Here is a 19135-nt window from a genome sequence, read left to right on the forward strand (position 1 = left end):
CGTCTGACATGTTCAGTTAAATCATAAACAGGCTGTGGCGAAAGGATGTCTTTCAGTGTTTGCATACTTTGTGTCTTGGTAAAGTGATTCTAGCCGAAATTCGCCTTCTTTTAATACGTTCAGGTAAAACAAGCTGTTGATAAGCTGCCCAGGAGTCAGCGTAAAGAAGCGCTGAAGCAGAGGATGAATGCTTTCCAAGAAATGAAGATCAGAGAGGTGAGTTGTTTGGTCATTTGGGCTCATGGTGCTTTCATGTGACTGGACTGGTTTTGAAACGAGCCGTTTCTCTTGTCTGTGCTGTAGGAGAACAAATTCTTGGCGGGTCAGAAGAGCCACCTTGACACCACTCTTCTAAGGATCATCTCCAACAACAAGAGAGAGATTGCAGAGATGGAGAGGGACTGCCTTAGCAGGAAACACCAACTAATCAGAGGTGCAGACTCCTGAGTCTTACTGTTCTCAGCCCGTCCCTGCTGCGCTGATGCTACATTTGTGGTACATTCAGTAACTCTTGGACATTTCTTCTGCCCTCTTTGCTGTGATTAGAGCGTGAAGCTACGATATGGGACATGGAGGAGAAGAACCTTTACGAGAGACACCACTTATTGAAGCAGCAGCTGAAAGACAAGTCCTTCCTCCAGAGGCACCAGCTTCTCAAGAAACATGAGAAGGTAAATCAGTGGATTGCAGCTCAAGATGTTTGAAACTGTCAAATTGATCTCAGCTACATTTGCTTGTACCCGTCATTCTGCACCCATCTGACTTCGGGTTGAATCATGTGATCACGTGTCAAAGTCAAGTCGTGGATCAGGAATTGACTTTTCTGTGCATGTATTCCACATTGGCTGCACGCACGAATGTGTCTGTTTCCTGTGTCACTTCAGGAGCAGGAACAGATGCAGTGCTACAATCTGCGAATGATCGAGATTCTGAAAGCTCGGCAGCAGCAGGAGAAGAACCGGCTGCCAAAGATCCAGCGCGGCGAGGCCAAGACCCGCATGGCCATGTTCAAGAAGAGCCTCCGCATCAACTCAACGGGCAGCTCGTCCGAGGACAGAGAGAAGATCAAACAGGTAGCGGGAACGAAAGTTATTCTCACGCCGTATTTAAGCAGGAAGTTAATGGAGCAGCGCCTCACTCTCTTTGTCTCTTCTCAGTTTTCCCAGCAGGAGGATAAGCGGCAGAAGGGCGAGAGGCTGCACCAGCAGCAGAAACACGAGGGCCAGATGAGAGAGATGGTCGGCCAGTGCGAGAGCAACATCAGAGAGCTGCAGCAGCTGCAGGTGAATGAGGGGCACCGCTTTTTGATCCCGCACGCTTGTGTCACGGCGCCATCGAAGTCTAAAGCGCTAAATGTGCAGCTGTTGACAAGAGTGTTTTGTGCTCCAGAATGAAAAATGCCACCTGCTGATCGAGAATGAGACTCAGAAGCTCAAACATCTGGATGAACAGCACAACCACCTGCTGAAGACCTGGAGGGATCAGCTGAAACCCAGGAAGAAGGTACGTCTCCTGTCACAATGTGTTAAAAAATATGAATGTGCATCATACATGCACTGAAATCATTCATGTGCTTATGATAGACTTTAAGTGACCAGAGAGTCTTACCATACCATCTCTTATATCTGCATTAAGTGTGGAACTAGACCAGGAGGTGATTAGCTTAGCCTAGCATAGAGTGTAAGCAGGGGGAAACAGCTAGCCTGGCTCTGTTCAGAGTTCAAGCACACAAAGCTCAGTAATTCACATTTTTGTGTAACCTGTAGACCAGTAATCAGTTAGCTCGGTCACGTAATGTAACACATGGTTTGGTTTCCACCTGTTAGGCCCTTGAGGACGAGCTAAACATGAAGAAAAGGGAGCAGGAGGCCTTCTTCAGGATGAGTGAGATCTCTGATTGCCCAAACCCAAGTTCTCCCAACAAACTCTCCAAGTTTGTGCCTTACCAAGATACTTCCACCACATAAAACCATCCGCTGTGATGGTCCACCCTCTCCCGGCCGACACATGACCGCAGACACACACACACACACACACACACACACACACACACACACACACACACACACACACACACACACACACACACACACACACACACACACACACACACACACACAGGCGTAACAAGTGCCTGCTGCCTCCGTTTTAATTGGCTTTGCCTGTAACGGCAGCATACTTATCCCTCCATTAGGTTCCTTAATAGTTTTAGTGAATATTTATGTTTTAGCTCATGTTCTAAGCTTTTTCTTTGAAAAAAAGTGTCATAGTATTTGATTTAAAACTCATCGCGTGCTTCATATGAATCGATTAGAGTATCGGCTCCCATACAGTGTTTTAATTTCTTTAACTTCCGCTTCTTATCGGCCACAAGCTGAAGAAACCAAACTAATTATTAGTCTCAATGAGTAAATCCTGAAAAAAAACACACCTTTTTGTTGAGAAGGAGTAGTTTGTGGTCTCTTCGCACCCAGCGCAGTCATTTCTTTTAGCATGAGGAGGCTGAATCTTTGTTCCTATGAAAGCTGGTGAGCCAGTAACTGAGCACTTTTTGTTGACCCCAAATTAGCAGTGCCGTCTTCCAAACAGCATGACCAAAAAAAGACACCAAAAATGTCATCGTTTGCAAGCTTCTCTCTATTTTGTCCCCATCTCTGTGTGCCTCGGCTAATCGACCTGTTTCGTCCGGAAGTCAGATGCATGTCTTACAGCAGCTAAAGTCTGCCTTTATTTATTTTTACTCAAAGAGAACAACCTTACCTAGATTCATCACTGTAAAGGCTAATTTAAACATCGTCTCTCTTTTTTTGATCAACGCACCCATGGTATGAAGGATGTGCTTATTATTTTGTATCGTGTTTGAAATGGGGGATGAGGCTGAATCAAGATCAGATTTACTAGTTTCTTTTTTAATGATTCTTTAGGAGTGAGATTTTAACAGACAAGGGAAGACTAATCGTTATCACAAAGTGGAGCTATTGTGTTTATCTGTTGTGTTTGTTTTTTGTTTTTTTTTTAACTGTAAAATCAGTCACACTGGATGGGAACTGACAAAGCCAAAGCAAAAATACTGTTGTTGTTTGAAGGATGTTAGATAGGGGATATATATAATTTGAATTTAAAAAATGTATAATTGTTATACCGTGTGCAGTAAATGTACTGCCTGCTAACCAAAGTGCAATATTACATGTATGTCTTCAGCTTAAAGAGGTTTATTTTTTCTTAAACTTTGCTTTCTTTTGCACTGAGAGGGGGAATAATATGAAGAGTTTAACTCCAGAAATGGAGTTTGGAAAGAAACCGCATTGCTTAAAAGTGATCTCCACTGTTTTTAGTACTTGGGAAGCAATAATTGAGTCCGCTGGACGTTTAATATTTAACTGAAACCTAAAGTTTGCAGCTGAGGAACTTGTGGCCTTGATGAGAGAACGTGTTGTTTTTTTAAAAGCAGTTTGACCTGCAGGTTTACACTGAAGCAGGTCAACAATCAGGTACGGCTAAATCTCTCTCTCCCTCTCACGTACTCTCTCAAAAGTATTTAAATTTCTTGTACAAATTCTCTCTCCTGTCATGTTCCATTGCTCCGTCTATGCCTTCCTCTCTGCCTCAGTTTACATGTCCTTGTTTGTATGGAGGTGTTGTGAGCGTGAATGAAACTATATCAGAAGGAACCACTGTTGTAAATAACTCTTAATAAAGGCAGATTTTCTAATTACAGGATTGTGGCGTAGGCTCTTTCTAACAGCAGTGACACGATCAAAGCACACGTTACGAAGACTAACATGATGGCAGTCTTCGATTTAAAAAAATTGTTTTAGGAAATGCATATAATGCTCCAGTTTTCTCAGTCTGAGTGAAGGAAGAGGAGGCAGGAGGAGGATCACTGGTACATTACAGTAAGTTTCAAGTACTCACACAGACCATGAGCCAGCTCTATGCTGCCGTAGCTAATCTAACTGGACCAGCACACAGTGTGAGAGGTGGGTCACCACACACCTGCTTTTGTTTGTTTTTGGCCATTTGGAGACAGCGCAATGCAATGTTAGCACAATTTTAGCTCCGTTTTGGTCTCCACCTAATCCTTAGTGAAATAACATGGATCTTTAGCTGGCAAATACTTGACTACAGCAGTCACCAACTTGGGTTTAAAAGCTGTGTTTTAGTGATGCTGTGCAGGTTGTGGGTATATCCAAACTTCTTCCCTGAAAACAGCTGCCTGCTGTGGCTGAAACCAGGTCGATGAATAAACCAAACAGTAATAAAACCAAAACTCCTACAAGCCACACATACATGTAGTGATTTTCATCGATTGCTATTGTTCGTAAGTTTTCCTTTAGACAAATGAAAGTTACTCCCCAAAGCACATTATGAGTATCCTACCGCCCATTTTTCCTTTCTCCTTAAACATTTGTTGAGTCAATTTTTTAATATTTTACATTTTTCATGTTGTCTTCACTGGCTGTGCTGGGTGAGGATCCACTTGTATAAAACAAAGCGTATTAGTGCTACTAGTGGTCAAAGAAATTACTGTTTTAGCACAAAAGTTTTGATTAATGCAACAAGAGAGAATACTTCAGTTTTTACCTTCTTTACCTGATTTTTCTTGGATTTTTTTAAACTATTACTTCAGACCATTGGCTATATAAATAGATTCAGACACAGTGTGACAGCTCAACTGAAAAATCAGAAACCTTTATTGACGTAAAAGTAAAAGGAGACTCAATGTAATGAAAAATACATAGCAAAAAAGTAAATAAGATTACAATACTGAAATGACGACACCATCAACCCATTTGTCTCACACTGTACTGTACCTTCTTGCATTTATCCATCTAACATACCTGAACGATGCAATTTCAGGTACAGTGTGTTGAAAACTTGCCCTTTTGTTTCTAGTTGCTGTCATTTCTTTCTAAAACATCGGTGGAAGATTGAATAACATTATAGCGACTAGAAGCAGAACAGAATCCGTGTTACAGCTTTAAGCCTTGTCTGATTGTATTAACAACCATGAACATACAATTCTATTTTCCAATTTTGCTTATTTAGTAAACTAACACTTGTATAGAAGACAATCATTTCTGGACCACTTGGGAAATTAGCAGCCAGTTCTTTCACATACTTAGTTTTCATTTGTCTCTTGACAGAAACAACACAACCGTCTGTATTTCCGCTCAATGGCAAATCCCATAAATCAACCAACCAAATTCCTCCTTGGCTCTTTTCTCCTTCTAATCCTTTCATCAGTACAGAGTAAAAGAACAGATGGGCCATCAAAGAAAAGTGACAACAGCTAAGATATGTCTCTCATTTCTGTACAATAAAAAATAATTTGCTATACTGACCATGCTTGAGACCAGTCAAGCATTAATGTAAAACATTATTTTTATACAATGGTCACACTTTGCTGTTATTTGAGCACCAAACTTCGGTTAAGAACAGACTGTACACTTACAATACTGTAAATCATTGCACAAATCACTGTAGATCTCCAATTTCTTATTCCTTAGGCATCTGGTACAGATATGCAGACATGCTCTGCAAGTCACGCGTCACAACTCTTTGACAGAGAGCTTCCTTTCACCTCGGCGGTTTGGATGTTCTAGCCTCATCTTTTACACTGGTGGATATTTGTTACAGTGAGTATAAAATGAAACATAGCTACTAAAACGACTACTAAAACTAAGAAATAAAATGCACTGTGGCATTCCTCCCCTTCCTTCAGCGTGTGCAAACCTTAAACTTACCTCATCTGAAATGATGGACAAAGTGCACATCTGTTACAAGTCACTGCAACATTAATTACGCAGTCAACGAAGAAAGCATTACAATAGCGCGGAAAACTAATATGCTTGTTTCTAGTATAACAAACAGCACTTCTACTTGGCAAAGACATCTCTTTTAGTAATCGCTAATAGCACTTGTAAGCTCTGATATAGTCATTGAACTCCCCCAGTGAGTTCATGTGCAGTCTTTGTCTAAGAGGTTTCTTGTCTACTGCTGGGGAAAGACTGGCTGGGTGTGAACATCTAGTGTATTCTCCTGCAATGCACATTTTAGATTGAGTTTTTTTTTCAGAGAGAAGGACTATGTCTACAGTTGCATACAGTATATTAAGCACTGAAGCACTTTGCATATAATATAGAGGCACCGTATCATAGAAGGCATGGGTGGAAATACATTTGCTGCTGTTCTAGCATCTAACCTTTTTACGTAAGAGTTCATGTAATATTTAGATAAAAACTAAAAGAAGTAAACATCACAAGACCCCACACACGGTCATGTGTTATTGCTGGTTCAGTTTAGGTAGAATATTTTTATCAAAATGAAACATAACAAAAACATGTCAATTTAAAAAAAAGGTACCTATAAATAAAAAAAATGCTAATAAGCTACAAACTAGTGATAATTTGTTCATTTAAATCCTTACTTTATTTATTCATATGGCGATGGTTTTTGCGAGCATGTTCACACTAAGGTTTCTTGCTCAGGTAATTCGAGGGGATCCAGCCCTCGACTTCTTCTCGTACATTTTTACAGAACCACCAGCCGCTGCCGTTTTTTTCCAGCACCTCGAACACTGTACCCACCTTGAAGCTGGATGTGTTTTCATCCCCTTCAAAGTCCGCCACGGCGAGGTACAGCTCATCCTTACTGGGATCCTTGAGTAAAGGTGGAAGCTTGTCCTTGGGCGGGCCGGGCTTCTCACTCTTCACCATGGGCTTGGGAGGAATCGGGACTTTGTTCACTTTGGGCTCTTCTTTCTCTTTGTTTGGTGGTGGCATAGCAAACCCTTTGGGTTTCGGGGGTGGGGGTCTGCTGAGTTGCGGTGGTGCGCCCTTGGGCATATCCTGGGCAGGAGGAGGTTTGAGCTCAGTTGGGCTGGATGGATTCTCCTTCTTTGGAGGAGGAGGTCTCCTTGGAGCCATGGAGGGGGGTCTCTGGGGGGGTTCCTTGTGTGGAGGCACTGCTGGTTTTGCAGGGGGTGATGAGCTCTCCTGGCTATGGCTGCCATTGATGTGTTTTGGGGGGAGTTTTGGCTCGTCTAAGTGCTTTCCATTATTGAGAGTAGGGATATGGATGGGGGAAGAGCTCGGAGGTTGACTGGGTTGAGAACTATTCACTGCTGCAGAGGCATCGGAGCCGAGGTCTGCAGGTTTTGATGGCCTCAGTTTGCTTCTCAGGTTGGTGATGTCCAGTTTGTTTTCTGCCGGAGGATCTGGCTTGGCAGCTGGCACAGGTTTAGGTCGGATCACTGGCTTTGCCTTCATAAACGCTGCTGGGCCAGCGGCCTCTGCTTTCTCCTCCTGTGCATCAGATTTGGGTTTTGGTGGATGTTTGGGTACCGGCTTCAGATTAAACTTCTTCACCTCTTTGGCAGAGACCTTGTGACCGCATTCAAGACCCATCTCATTCCGAAGGAGAAGAGGTTTGCTCTTGTCTTCTTTCTTGGTATCTTGTGGTTTGTCTGGTTTGAAGGGGGCTGCCTTGGGTGGAACCAATGGCATGATGACCCCAGGAGCTGGGGGTTTTGGGGGCAAAGGTTTGGAATGATCAGGTCTTGGTTTCTCTGCAACCTCTAACTCAAAGCTCTTATTAATAGACTCCCTTCGAGGTGGCAGAGCTGGTTTCTCTTCAGCTGGGGGGGCAGCTGGGGCTGGAGGTAAAGGCCCAGAGGCCCCTTTGCCGGCACTGGACTTCCAATCTCTCAATTTAGGCCGAGACTCAGAGGCTGGCTCATCTGGTAAAGGCTTGGACCAGCTTTCATCTGTGCCTGAAACATTTGAAGAACCACCATCTTCCAGCCTCAGCTTCTCCATCTCATTGGGAAGAGGGGCAAGGAAATTAGGTCGCACAGCATTACTGGTCTTCTTGTACTTGTCAATAAAGGTGGCGGGGGCCCAGCCCTCTTTGTCATCTATCTGGATGTACCACCAACCACTTGCATTCTTCTCAATCACCTGGTAGGTTAAAAAAAACACTTTAAAATTAGTACTGGCATTTAATGAAAAGACAAATTTTTATTCAAAGCAATCACGTCATTCTTTATTTTAACACAACTGAGGAAAGTAATCGACCCACCTCAACTTTGACTCCAGCTTGGAAGCTAATACCATCAGGGATGGTGGTCTGGAAGTCTGCTATGGTGTAGAACTCCTCCTCAACCTGAGGAGGAACTGGGGGCTTGGGTAGGTTTGTACCACGTGGCTGAGGAATGTGAGAAAGACACATGGAGGTTAAGTTCATGAAAAATGGAGTCCTACAGTTACAATACAACAGAATCCGGTCTTTGTCAAAGGAGATTTGAACAGGATCTCTTACAATGGTAAGATCTCTGCGTGGAGGAGGTCTGTGTCTTGATCCCACTTCTGTCGAGGAAAAGAACATTAAGTAATCAATCATTTTGTTGTTGGTGTTGAGTCCTGGGTGTGCTGACTGTGGGTGGACAGACTGCAGCCTATAGCAAATCAATACCTTGTGAAACGATCGAAGGTTACCTAACATACAAGAACACTGCATTTTTGTATAGTTTTAGTGTCTTCACATATCCCTCCATTATTTATTTTTAAGTTACTGTATAGATAGAAAGCTTTGAAAGATATTAAGTGTTGCAGCAGCAAAACTGATGAAAAGCAGACAACAGTTCACCGGATTTGAAATTCACTGCCTACTTTTGTCTGAAAAAAATGAGAGTCGGTTTTCTTTATGGCTGTTGTCTCGGTTCTCTCTGGCGGCATTGTTTTGCTGGTTGTGTTTAGAACCGCCGTCTAGGTCGTTGGTACTGGCATGAGCAGCAGCGCCTGCTGACTGCTTCTGGCTCTGGATGTCAGACTTCTTCAGGTAGGAGGCTGGGGCCCAGCCCTCACGGCCCTGGTACCTGAGTGGAAGACAGATGTGCAATCATTGGAAAAACTGAGTCTGTACAATGAGATCAGGTGGGTTTTTTTCCCCGTCAGTATTATCTAAAGTCATCTCAATTCATGTTAAGATAAAATAATCCTTTATTGATCCCCCAGAAGGAAAGATTGGGTTTTAAGGCAGCAGAAGTTCAGAAGTAAGTACAGATAAAATTAACTAGCTAAAATAAATTGAAATGTTTATAAAATAAAATTAAGAATAGATTAAAATAACTTGTCTCTTTCATAAATAAAGATTTTTCTTAATGTTTATATTTGCTTTTCCAAAGTTAATGTCATCAGTGTTATTACCTGATCTTCCACCAGCCCTCCAAGTTCTTCTGAATCACCTCGACAACCATGCCTCTCTCCAGGTCAATCTCATCCTCGTCCCTGGCCGAGTATGGGTAAATCACTGTGTACTTCTCTTCTGGAGTCAGACAAATGCAGTATTGTTAAACATAAGGACATAATGCCTGAAGATGACTGTGTATAGGCTCAAAAATACGGGAGCACATTAAATGCTGATGTAGGGTAATAACATGGGAGACAAAGCGCACAGTGGCCCACTTGGATTACAATGGCTTGCCACTGTAACTTGACACGGTGTGTAGTGTTGCATTTGTGAAACTGTTTAAGCTTCCTGTGGTTGGTATGCGCTAAAAATGTCTGCAACCTTTTAATGAAAGGGTTCAAAATCATTTCTCTATCACGACACCTTTCATTAGTGGTTTAGGATGAGATACTGTAATTGGTTTTACATTAGCTGAGTGATAAAATGAGGCAAGGCTTGAGCAGCATCTTATGGAGTGAGAAGATGTAAGATACACACATGTACAACACATAAAACACACATCCATCCTCCACAAATACTGACCACAAACAGGACAAAATTGTTACTCTACTAGAAATATTTTAGCTATTCCTACTGTTATTATTTATTATAGTTACTCTGTGTAATACTACAATTCTAACAAGTGTTTGATGCTGGTTAATTGAAATGATACAATACATATTTATTTCTATCAGATAAAATGCACAATCCACTCTGCATGCAAGGATTTAACTGACATGCTTGGATCTGTCATGCAGCAAACGTTGCATGCATACACATGGACAGACATGCATACAGTTGTGTATGCATGTGTGCACACACACATTTAGAATAGGGGGAGAAGAAAGGCGTGCGCTCCACCTTGCCCAAAGCCTGTGCTGAATAGATCCCCTAAAGTTCTGCGACGACCCATGTGCCTTGGCAGTGACCAGAATCTCCGAGGCACTGACATCCCAGCACAGTAAGTGGGGCAAAATAGGAAGTGAACATTACATAAGCCATCTGGAGGATGTTTTCATCCTAAATGAAAGCACTGTCAGTATCGGTGTGCAGCTTAATTTCTAACTTAATCTGTTAATACTCTGTTATGGACCATATATTTCATGGTTACTTTGGGTCTGTAGGATGAACGTGGTCTTTCCACTATTTAATTAAATCTTTCTCATTACTGGAGAACTTGCTTAACTGATGCTGACTAGCATATGGACAGCTTGACCTTACTTTCTTGTGTGTGATGTGCTCAGTTGCTAATTTATTTGCTTCTATTTTTATATCATAGTTCTATACGTCTGCGAATGTGAATGTTAGATGTGGATGAGTCTAATTCCAGGGCTGTAAGGAGTGACCTGCCCGACGAAGACAGGGCAGCCAGCTCAATGTCCACTTTAAAACCACATACTTCTTCGGCTTACCAAGACTTGAAATATGGTCTGTAATTTACATACTGGCTGGGTACTCTTCTTTGCTTAGCAGGGCTGCTGCTATGTGCAGTATAGTATCATTACAGAATCATCTAAATCTGGCTTTTTTTTTTAATGGAATTTCACTCATATTTATGTCACAGATAGCATTTCTTTACCTATTTGTTCTTTTTTTGTTCACCTTTTAATCTTTTCTTTACACATATTTGTATTCATGAGTGCTCTGTAATTCAGGTATTTCAACATATTTAGGTTGCTGTTCTTAGGAGCAACACACACCAGGGGAATACAATGCACACCTTCACCATCAGCATAAATTGATTTGCATTTGCTGCTTGGATCTGCACATCACGGAGCTATGACTACTTATTTTCTATTTATATGGAGTATCTGGTGTGTGTTGCCCTTTAGAAGGCAACCGAAAGACAAGTGCACAAAACGTTTTTGTCCAAATTGCATAAAAGTACAGTTTAACGTGATCCCACTACCCCACCCCCCTACAGCTGAGTTTGAGAGTAAATACTAAATGGCCTCTTAACATTATTAAATCTTCCTTGAGGAGATACTGAACAATATCACCCAGATGGAAAGCTTTATGTACCTTCTTCTCCTGGAAAAGTGAAGTCATCAGGGTCATCCTGTGCCTCAAGGCAGGTGGCAGGGACCCAGCCCTGAGCATCTTCTGAACTAACAAACCACCACCCTAAAGGAGCAGAACAGAAACACATCGACATACAAGATATCCTGAGCGAGTCTGTGGTTATTCACTGTTGAAATGCATGACGGATTTGTGCTCTGTCCATTTCGTATTTCATGTAATGTCGCTCAAATTGTAACAAACATTCCAGAAAACTGGCTAAAGAAAATGGGAATTAATGCACGTTTCCACCCATAACCCCTATGAGTATATTCAGTCTGCAAAAATAACTGAGGAGTACGCTGGATGCTGTACAGAACGTACCTGACTCATTTTTCTCGATGACCTCCACCACCTGACCCACATGCAGGCTGATCTCAGAGCTCTCCTGCTTCTCATAGTCCGTCACTGCCACGTACTGGTCGAGGAGGAGAGGGTCTGCTGAGGTGGAATCTCCTGTTGAGGTCAGAACGGGAGCTCGGTTAGCTCTGTGCTCACTCCTGCTCCTTTGTTGTTAGACAGGCTCAGGATGAAATCTCAATAATGTAAATAAGCCTCCACTCATCACGCTCTGCCCTTCACTGAGGATGTGTGCTAATATTTGTTAATGTGATATTCAAGGAACGCTTCTGAACTTGGAATCATTAGAGACAAAAGATATTGACCTTTAAAATTCCTTGCATCTCACAGACTGGAGGGAACGTGACCTTTTGAAATGTCAGATTTTATAGGCACTTTAAAGAACTTAGCCGAAAATCCAATTTAGCCACGGTCTTTACAAAACAGCCAAAATGCACGAGGAGAGCTATAATAAGTGAACAGTTCGTTTTTGATGAAATGCCAATTACAAGTCCAAGGTCACAATTTGTGTAAAAGCTTTTAAGTGAAAAGTGAGAGGAGGCTTATTTGGAGTACGGAGATTCGCCCAGACACGAAGCAGAGGAGGTGGTGGACGTGATTGGAGAGACAGCGTGAGGGGAAAGAATGAGCTGGCAGAGGAATAACTGGAGATTTAGAGAACGGGAGTGAGAGGCGGGGTTTCAAAAGTGTTGAGGGTTAAGTCGATCATCAACATGGCTGTGGCTTTCACACAGAAACAAACCAGCACCACGAGGACCCACCACCAATGTTAGCACCGAGCCAGCCTGAGAAAAATCATCTTCATCACAATACACCCAGCAGCACGACTCCTCTAAAACAACCCGAGAGATTAAATTTAATGTACAAATAATTGAAAACAAAATACTTGGTTGACACATGGCACGCTGCCGTTTTAACAATGTTTATGCCTTTAAATTAAGTGCATGACTGGTGAAGGGACATTAAAATCCAGCATAGCATGCAGATCACTGAAGGTACTGATGAACACGTTTTCAACAGGCAGACAGGAAACAGGTCTCAGCGGAGTTCAATATAATGTAAAAAATCTGAAAAGCACAGATGTGGTGAAACTCTGATTAGATGGCTCCTAAAACAGCTTCATTTTGTCTGCGTGTATGCATCCTTCAGTGAGCAGCAGCTAATCTGTAACAGATTCTCAGTCCAGAATCAGAAATTTGAATATTAGTAATGCAAACATATCTCAAAAGCAGGGAAACTAAGATCAGGTTGAGTTTAATTTTAAGCAAAGCACCACAGTTAGCTAACGTAAGAGCAAAAAGACTTTGGGCACATGATAATCATCAGGTAGCAGATCATCAGGGAAGCTAATCGAGGCTAGTTTGAACTGGGATGATCAGACAGACTGACAAGCTAACCCACATAAATGCTTTTAAATCACTGGTCTATGATGTTAAACTTAGTATAATGCTACTTATCAAGTAAAAACACACACAGGCAGAAATAAAGACCTCTATTGGGACAGAAATGGTCTTTTCTCTCCCAAGAAAACATACTTAAATACACCCAAGACATGAGCCGCACAGGGTTTAAAGATCACCAGCTATGCTTTCTTTACGGAACCAATGCAAGCCCCCAAGCCTTGATCAGAGCCACATCCCACCTGCCCAGGCCGGGGGAGGAGAGGGGGAGCAGGCCGCTAGCAACCCGCTGGGTCACACACACACCAAGTGTTTACTACCTCGCTTTAGGAAAGTAGTCGCTCTCTCCACAATCCCTAATGGAAAGGAAAACGAATGGAGAAGAAAACTGAAAACAGTGACATTGATGCAAGTTCAGAATATTAAATGAATGGAGAGGAAAAAAAACAAAAACAATGGCAGAGGTGGTTTCTTCACCTCCAGGAAAACATTTGGATACAGCCAGAAAATGTCTTTGTTAATGAAACTTTTGGGATGGTGTGTTTTCCTGTGTGAACCTATGTGACCACTAGATGGAGATAATGTTATATTATATGCCACAGATGGCTGTAGAGGATTTGTTATGAAGAGAAGTCATAAAAGGTGGAGCCTCATAAAAGCAGTAACAATAGAGCACCTGATTTCTTGTATTGCTCCTCTAAACTATTTTTGTTTTCATGAAAAATGAATGAATAAACTAAAAAGAACACACCATAGCCAAAGCCTCCCGACCCCACTTTCATTTCAAACACATACCTGATTTCTTCTTTCCGATGGGCTCCCTGTTAAAGAGAGGAAATCATCACGTTACATCCAGATGACAGAGCTGTGGAGACATTCCTCACTCACTGTTTTCAATAGTCAGAATAATTCACATCATCTCATGGATATCACAAAATGTCCTGTGATTTGTTATCTTTAATCTGAACTTTGCAGTACAGCACAGAAAGCTGTATGTTTGCTTTTATTCCATTATGCATCTACTGCCGTTGGCGCCATCTGTCACTGCTGTTCTCGGTTATTAACTGCGCCCAGCAAACTGGCACTAACGATGCTTTTAAAACAAACTCCGAATCGATTTAATTTGATCTGATTTTGATTTGTTTCGTTTGATTTTTGAATTTGTCATGGCGCCGCCGCACAACACTTACGCTGATTACTCCGGCAAAGAATCAACAATAATTGCTAATGTTGACGTATCGGTTGGATCTATTTATACGCTCCAGACACACGAGAGAAGAATACGTCTGTCTGCCTGTCTCTTTACTCCAGGCCGATGTGAACAGAAAGCCTTTAGATAGCCCATCTCTGAAATTCAGTCTGATGTTAAATTCAATACAGCATCTGCTGCGTCTGCTTTAGACATTAGCCAGATAAATAGACCATCACTCCACAGCAGCAGTCAGGAGCTGATTCCATGTCCAGATGCCCCGAAATATCAATGGTGACTAAATCTCAGCATTTCACCCTCTTTGTTATCTAAATATCACCTTACTTTACAGCCTTCCTTCTTCCACCCCACATCTTCCACGCCTCCTTCACTCACTCCTTCATCTTGGCAGCCGCTGCTTGTTCGTCTCCCCGCATCAACATGAGCGCTCTCAGCCACATAAAGCACCGTTCGATCGGCAGAACTGTTAATTGCAGAGGCTTCAGTCTCGATAAATCTTTACCCATAAGCGTGCCCATTAACGCACTATAAAAAGAAATCCCTGGCCGGGCCAACCAAAGCAGTACCAATGCTCTGGGTTATTATAGAGCAGGAATGTGTGTGTGTGTGTGCTTTGTTTGCTTGTTTTGAACGGAGGTGAAATCAGGGTCATGTAATGCCCCAGACATGGCCGCTCATATTACACCTTGTTAATATGATTAGTTTATTGTAACTGGTTCCAAGTTTTCATGTTACTTCAAGGCAAAACATTAACGCGGGGGCCAACTTCAATTTCAACTTCCCTGGGAGCGCTGGCATCGAGCGGCCACGGCTGAGGCGAACTGCACGGTGGCCGCTAACATGACGAATGGGACAATTAGAGGACTTGTGAGAACGCGCTTCGCACGTCTGCTCTTACAGGAGAAAAGGCAAATGATGAGACATGTATCAAACCTGCTGCTGCTGCTGCTGCTGCTGCTGCTGCTGCTGCTGGAGGTTGTGTGGATATGTTCGCTGTGGGCTCTGACTCTTGCAGACCCTTTCAAACAAAAGCCATCAGGTTTCTACACCTGGAGCCAAACTTACAGCGAACAGGTGCCATTCCACAGAGAGCTCGTACATTTGAATGATTAAGGAAATCCCGCCACTCATAATCTCTCCCCCTCTCCCCACCCCTCTGTCTCACCTCAAACCGACCCTTCATCTCCTCTTTTCTTCCCCTATGATGTCCCTTACTTTCCACTTTCCTTTCCTTTCCTTTCCTTTCCTTTCCTTTCCTTTCCTTTCCTTTCCTTTCCTTTCCTTTCCTCAATGCTTCCTCTTTTCTGCAGACTCCTTCGCTTCTTACCCATCTTTTCTGGTAGTCTAAGATGTCCCTTTCGGTGCAGCAGATTTATAGTCCATGATAAATCTTCTCCCACAGTGGCTGCTGTGTCTGTACACCAGCCCTGTTGACAGTCAGCCAAACAACAGGCTGCACTGGCAGAAAGCAGTAATCCAATTTCAATAAAGACAAACCAAGGTCTTTCCTATGTTCATCCGCCTTGAGTAAAGGCTCCGTCTCTTTCCTGCCTCTCCCAACACATGCTTGGGGTTTTGTATGAGGAGTGAGGAGGTATGTGTCCTTGGCAACCTCCTCTGAGGGAGGACAGGAAACAAAATGTGTGCATGTGTGTTCATGCATTGATCAAACACAGATATAAGAACGTTTCTTTTTATGGGGAGTTTCAGAGGGTTATGGTTGTTATCACGCTGGTCAAAATGTTGGCATAAGAGAAGCTGAGCGACACATTCACACAATTCTGTTTATATTATCACAGGCTTGAGCATTGAGAGCAATACAGCCTCGGTAAACCATCTGACCGCAACAGACAGCACACTTCAAAGTGACATTAAATCCATCTATATTATAAATGACAATATGGCAGGCTGGTGCACGTACCCGTCACACACTCAATCCCTGTAACAGCAATGTGTCCTGTTAATTGTCCTTGAGCAAGAGCCCCCAGCTGCTCACTCAGTGTAAGTCACTCCTGATACCAAGAATATGGATGTAGATACTGTGTTGCCTTAGGTAATCGTATTCACTCAACATTGCAAAAGAAAAAGTTTCTAAAACTTAAAGCCACAAAGTGCAGAATCTGAAAATTCTTGCTGCAGCATCAAAGCACGGCGGCGACAGCGGATGCTCGCTGACCCACAGTGAAATGAAAACAGACTGTCACAGCGATTGTCTCATTTTTGTACCAACAAAAGATGCTATCATCACAAAAAATTAAAAGATTGAACGGCTTCTGGGTCAAATGAACCAGGAGCTGCAGCATCAAAAATTAATCCGAAAGTGGAGCAACATTTTGCAATTTCACCGCCTCAACAGTTTTAGCGAGTTTAAATGTCAAGGTGACCAGGGGGACGATGGGTATGGGAGAAAGACACGCTCACGCATGCGCTAGGCAGGTGCACGACTGTCGCTGCCTGAATCGAGCCGTGCCAGATAAACTGTCATGCTTAAGGCCATTACAGTAAGTGAAAAGTGAAAAATCTTAAAATGTGTCTAAATTGGATTACTATTACCACGGTTGTCCCTCAGAGGGCCAGAACTGAAACTTAAAGGAAGGCCACGGGCCAAAAAGTCGACACCTATTGTACTGTTCAGGTGCAAAATGGTACGAGGATCCCTGATGTATAATAATAATAATAATAATAATCTAACCATGTTTCTGTGTATGTAGTGCATCCATCCATGTCGGTGAACACTATCATTAGTATTTTATTATACTGTTAGCATTGAGTAAGGGATTTGGACACAGTGATAGTCTCTTAAGTATATGACCCAGATTTTACAACAAAGTCTTGCCAATTGAAAAACCCATTCTCTATGTGCTGGCTTACCGCTGGCCTTACATGCACTCCCAGCATATATCACAGGACTTATCAGCTCAATTTCCTGCCGACCGAGACAACTTCTCAACGCCCGGTGCCACACATCAGTACGTGATGACAGAGAGGTTAAAACTAATAAGTCAGCTGACAGCCGCTGGTGTAAAAACCATCTCCAGGGTCAAAATGTGAGCCTCGCATTACGGTGTCTATGAAACCAGCCACCCGTAACCTCCACTGCCCCGAAGGCGCTGGTAACCTTAATAACAACACATCTGTAACTGAGGCCCGCGTGTGAAGTTATGTGTGTGTCAACACTTGCTTGTGTGTGTTGGACGCTGGCATTCGTTGCCTGCTGATGCCTTAGTTTCGGCACATTGTAACTGTCAGCGCTGGATACGACGATAGCGTGTTGAGTGAGATTTACAAGAGGCAGCCGGGCAGGTCCGCACGCCTTCAGAGCAACCATGTCTGCAGCCTGGTGGCTGAACCGAGCCGCAGCTACATGCTTAAATGCTAAGTCAGCATTTAAAAGGCCCACTGCGTATGTTTCTGCTTGATAAATCCAACAGGAAGTAGCGCAACAGTATGAAATCATATCCATTAGAGGGTGTAATGAACGCTCATTACCGGCAGGCTGGGGGTAGATGCTGGCAGGACGTGACATGACAGTCAGGAGAACAATGACGGGTGTTTGCCACTGGATGTGGGCCTGGGGGTTTCTGACAAATGTGCCCATGTGTGGGTGTCTATGTGCGCGCACATGCGTGGGACTCACTCCTTGGGTGGGTTGAGGTCTTCAGGTCTGGTCTCAAAAAACACTCTGACTTCCTCGCACTGCGAGATGTAGACTGGCAGCTGGATGAGGGCCTGCAGGCACAAAAGACAGCAGGAAACATGGGTAATCACACACTCTGACAAGTACAGTCACTTCAGTGCACACAGAAGTCAACCAGAGGTTAAACATAGTGTTCAATCATTGGTTGTGTGCAAGTAAGGCAGACAGGCATGGAGCTATGTGTTTTGTCTAATGTTTAAGTTTTTCATACAAATGAACCTGTGTGTCCGATCAACTACAAGGAAGTTTCACAGTTAATAACTACCTAAATAACAAAAAATTTCTACTATTTTTTGTAGTCTCTTAATATTTATTGTTGTCCCTGTTGGTGTTCTGTTTTAATATAAAGAGCAAAAACAAAGCACTTTGAAATAAAAAAATGATATGTAAAATGAGTAATTTCCCCTTCTCTTCTTTCAGTGCTTCTCAATCACACCAGCTCATCTCTTCTCTGGTTCTGATCTCAGTTCATTGATCGGTCTTGCCTACCCTCCTTCCTAATCTTAAGCGTCTGCGGAGGATCACCAGCAACGCGGAGATGGATCCTGACAACGCGGCCAGAGATGAAAGACAGAGCGGCCGCGTTCATCTTGGTCTTTATTGGTGCGAGCTCTCCCTCGCGCACGCGGCCCGTCGTGTTATCGCTCGGTCTGTTTCTGGCCCCTCTTTCTCTTCTCTCCTGAGTCGGTTTTATCTGCTTCTCCTACTCTTTCAAGCGAACCACTAAAGGGCAGCTGTGGAACAGATAATCACCTCCACAGCTTGATGCCCCAAACCAACAGACAGAATAACTGTTGCCAACGACCCCATGGTGACTATTTCTCTTACAGCTAAAGGAGCAAGGCCACTCCTCCTCCCTATGCTGGCAGGCGAGGCTCAATGCTATCCATCAAGCTTCCTCTGCTGGCCTCTACCTCTGATTTTAATACTCGTAAGTGTTTCAGTTCAGTCCTTCAAGGGAGCAGAGTCTCCATCTACCTCTCATACTCTGACAGATGCAGAATGGAAGCCAAAGACCCGACCAAGGTGCCCTTGTCCCATGTGCCACATTTGCCTTGTCATAGTTACGGCCACGAGTTCATGCCAGCAGCTTGTGTTGACAGAAAGGAGCGGCGCTGCTGCCATGAACAAAGTCTAACTAGTGTTTTCCATTAGCCGCAGAGCCACATGGAGCGTGAG

The 19135-nt window shown here is 43.2% G+C and overlaps 2 protein-coding genes across 6 annotated transcripts in view; one reads left to right on the forward strand and one right to left on the reverse strand.

Annotated features, from left to right (window-relative positions):
• The window catches only part of stk10 (serine/threonine kinase 10), a 39295-nt gene extending 37231 nt beyond the window's left edge, over window positions 1-2064 (forward strand). Inside the window, exons 14-20 of the mRNA XM_070983765.1 lie at window positions 124-216; window positions 304-433; window positions 547-671; window positions 885-1073; window positions 1158-1283; window positions 1390-1503; window positions 1827-2064. Coding sequence (XP_070839866.1) covers window positions 124-216; window positions 304-433; window positions 547-671; window positions 885-1073; window positions 1158-1283; window positions 1390-1503; window positions 1827-1967 — 918 coding nt within the window. The 3' untranslated portion in view covers window positions 1968-2064. The remainder of the gene's footprint in view (window positions 1-123; window positions 217-303; window positions 434-546; window positions 672-884; window positions 1074-1157; window positions 1284-1389; window positions 1504-1826) is intronic.
• The window catches only part of sh3pxd2b (SH3 and PX domains 2B), a 66379-nt gene that overhangs the window by 24831 nt on the left and 22413 nt on the right, over window positions 1-19135 (reverse strand). Inside the window, exons 5-15 of one of the 5 annotated variants that reach the window (XM_070983761.1) lie at window positions 17897-17988; window positions 13845-13870; window positions 13370-13405; window positions 11614-11745; window positions 11254-11355; window positions 10093-10176; window positions 9210-9327; window positions 8673-8878; window positions 8323-8369; window positions 8083-8208; window positions 6656-7961 (exon numbers count right to left, since the gene is read on the reverse strand). In XM_070983761.1, the coding sequence (XP_070839862.1) occupies window positions 6656-7961; window positions 8083-8208; window positions 8323-8369; window positions 8673-8878; window positions 9210-9327; window positions 10093-10176; window positions 11254-11355; window positions 11614-11745; window positions 13370-13405; window positions 13845-13870; window positions 17897-17988 (2275 nt within the window). Of the gene's footprint in view, window positions 1-2691; window positions 7962-8082; window positions 8209-8322; window positions 8370-8672; window positions 8879-9209; window positions 9328-10092; window positions 10177-11253; window positions 11356-11613; window positions 11746-13369; window positions 13406-13844; window positions 13871-17896; window positions 17989-19135 lie in introns of those variants that run through there. The other 4 variants (XM_070983759.1, XM_070983760.1, XM_070983762.1 and 1 more) reach the window with 4 other exon arrangements.

The sequence above is a fragment of the Chaetodon trifascialis genome, chromosome 16, assembly GCF_039877785.1.
Source record: "Chaetodon trifascialis isolate fChaTrf1 chromosome 16, fChaTrf1.hap1, whole genome shotgun sequence".
NCBI classification, from domain to species: Eukaryota; Metazoa; Chordata; class Actinopteri; order Chaetodontiformes; family Chaetodontidae; genus Chaetodon; species Chaetodon trifascialis.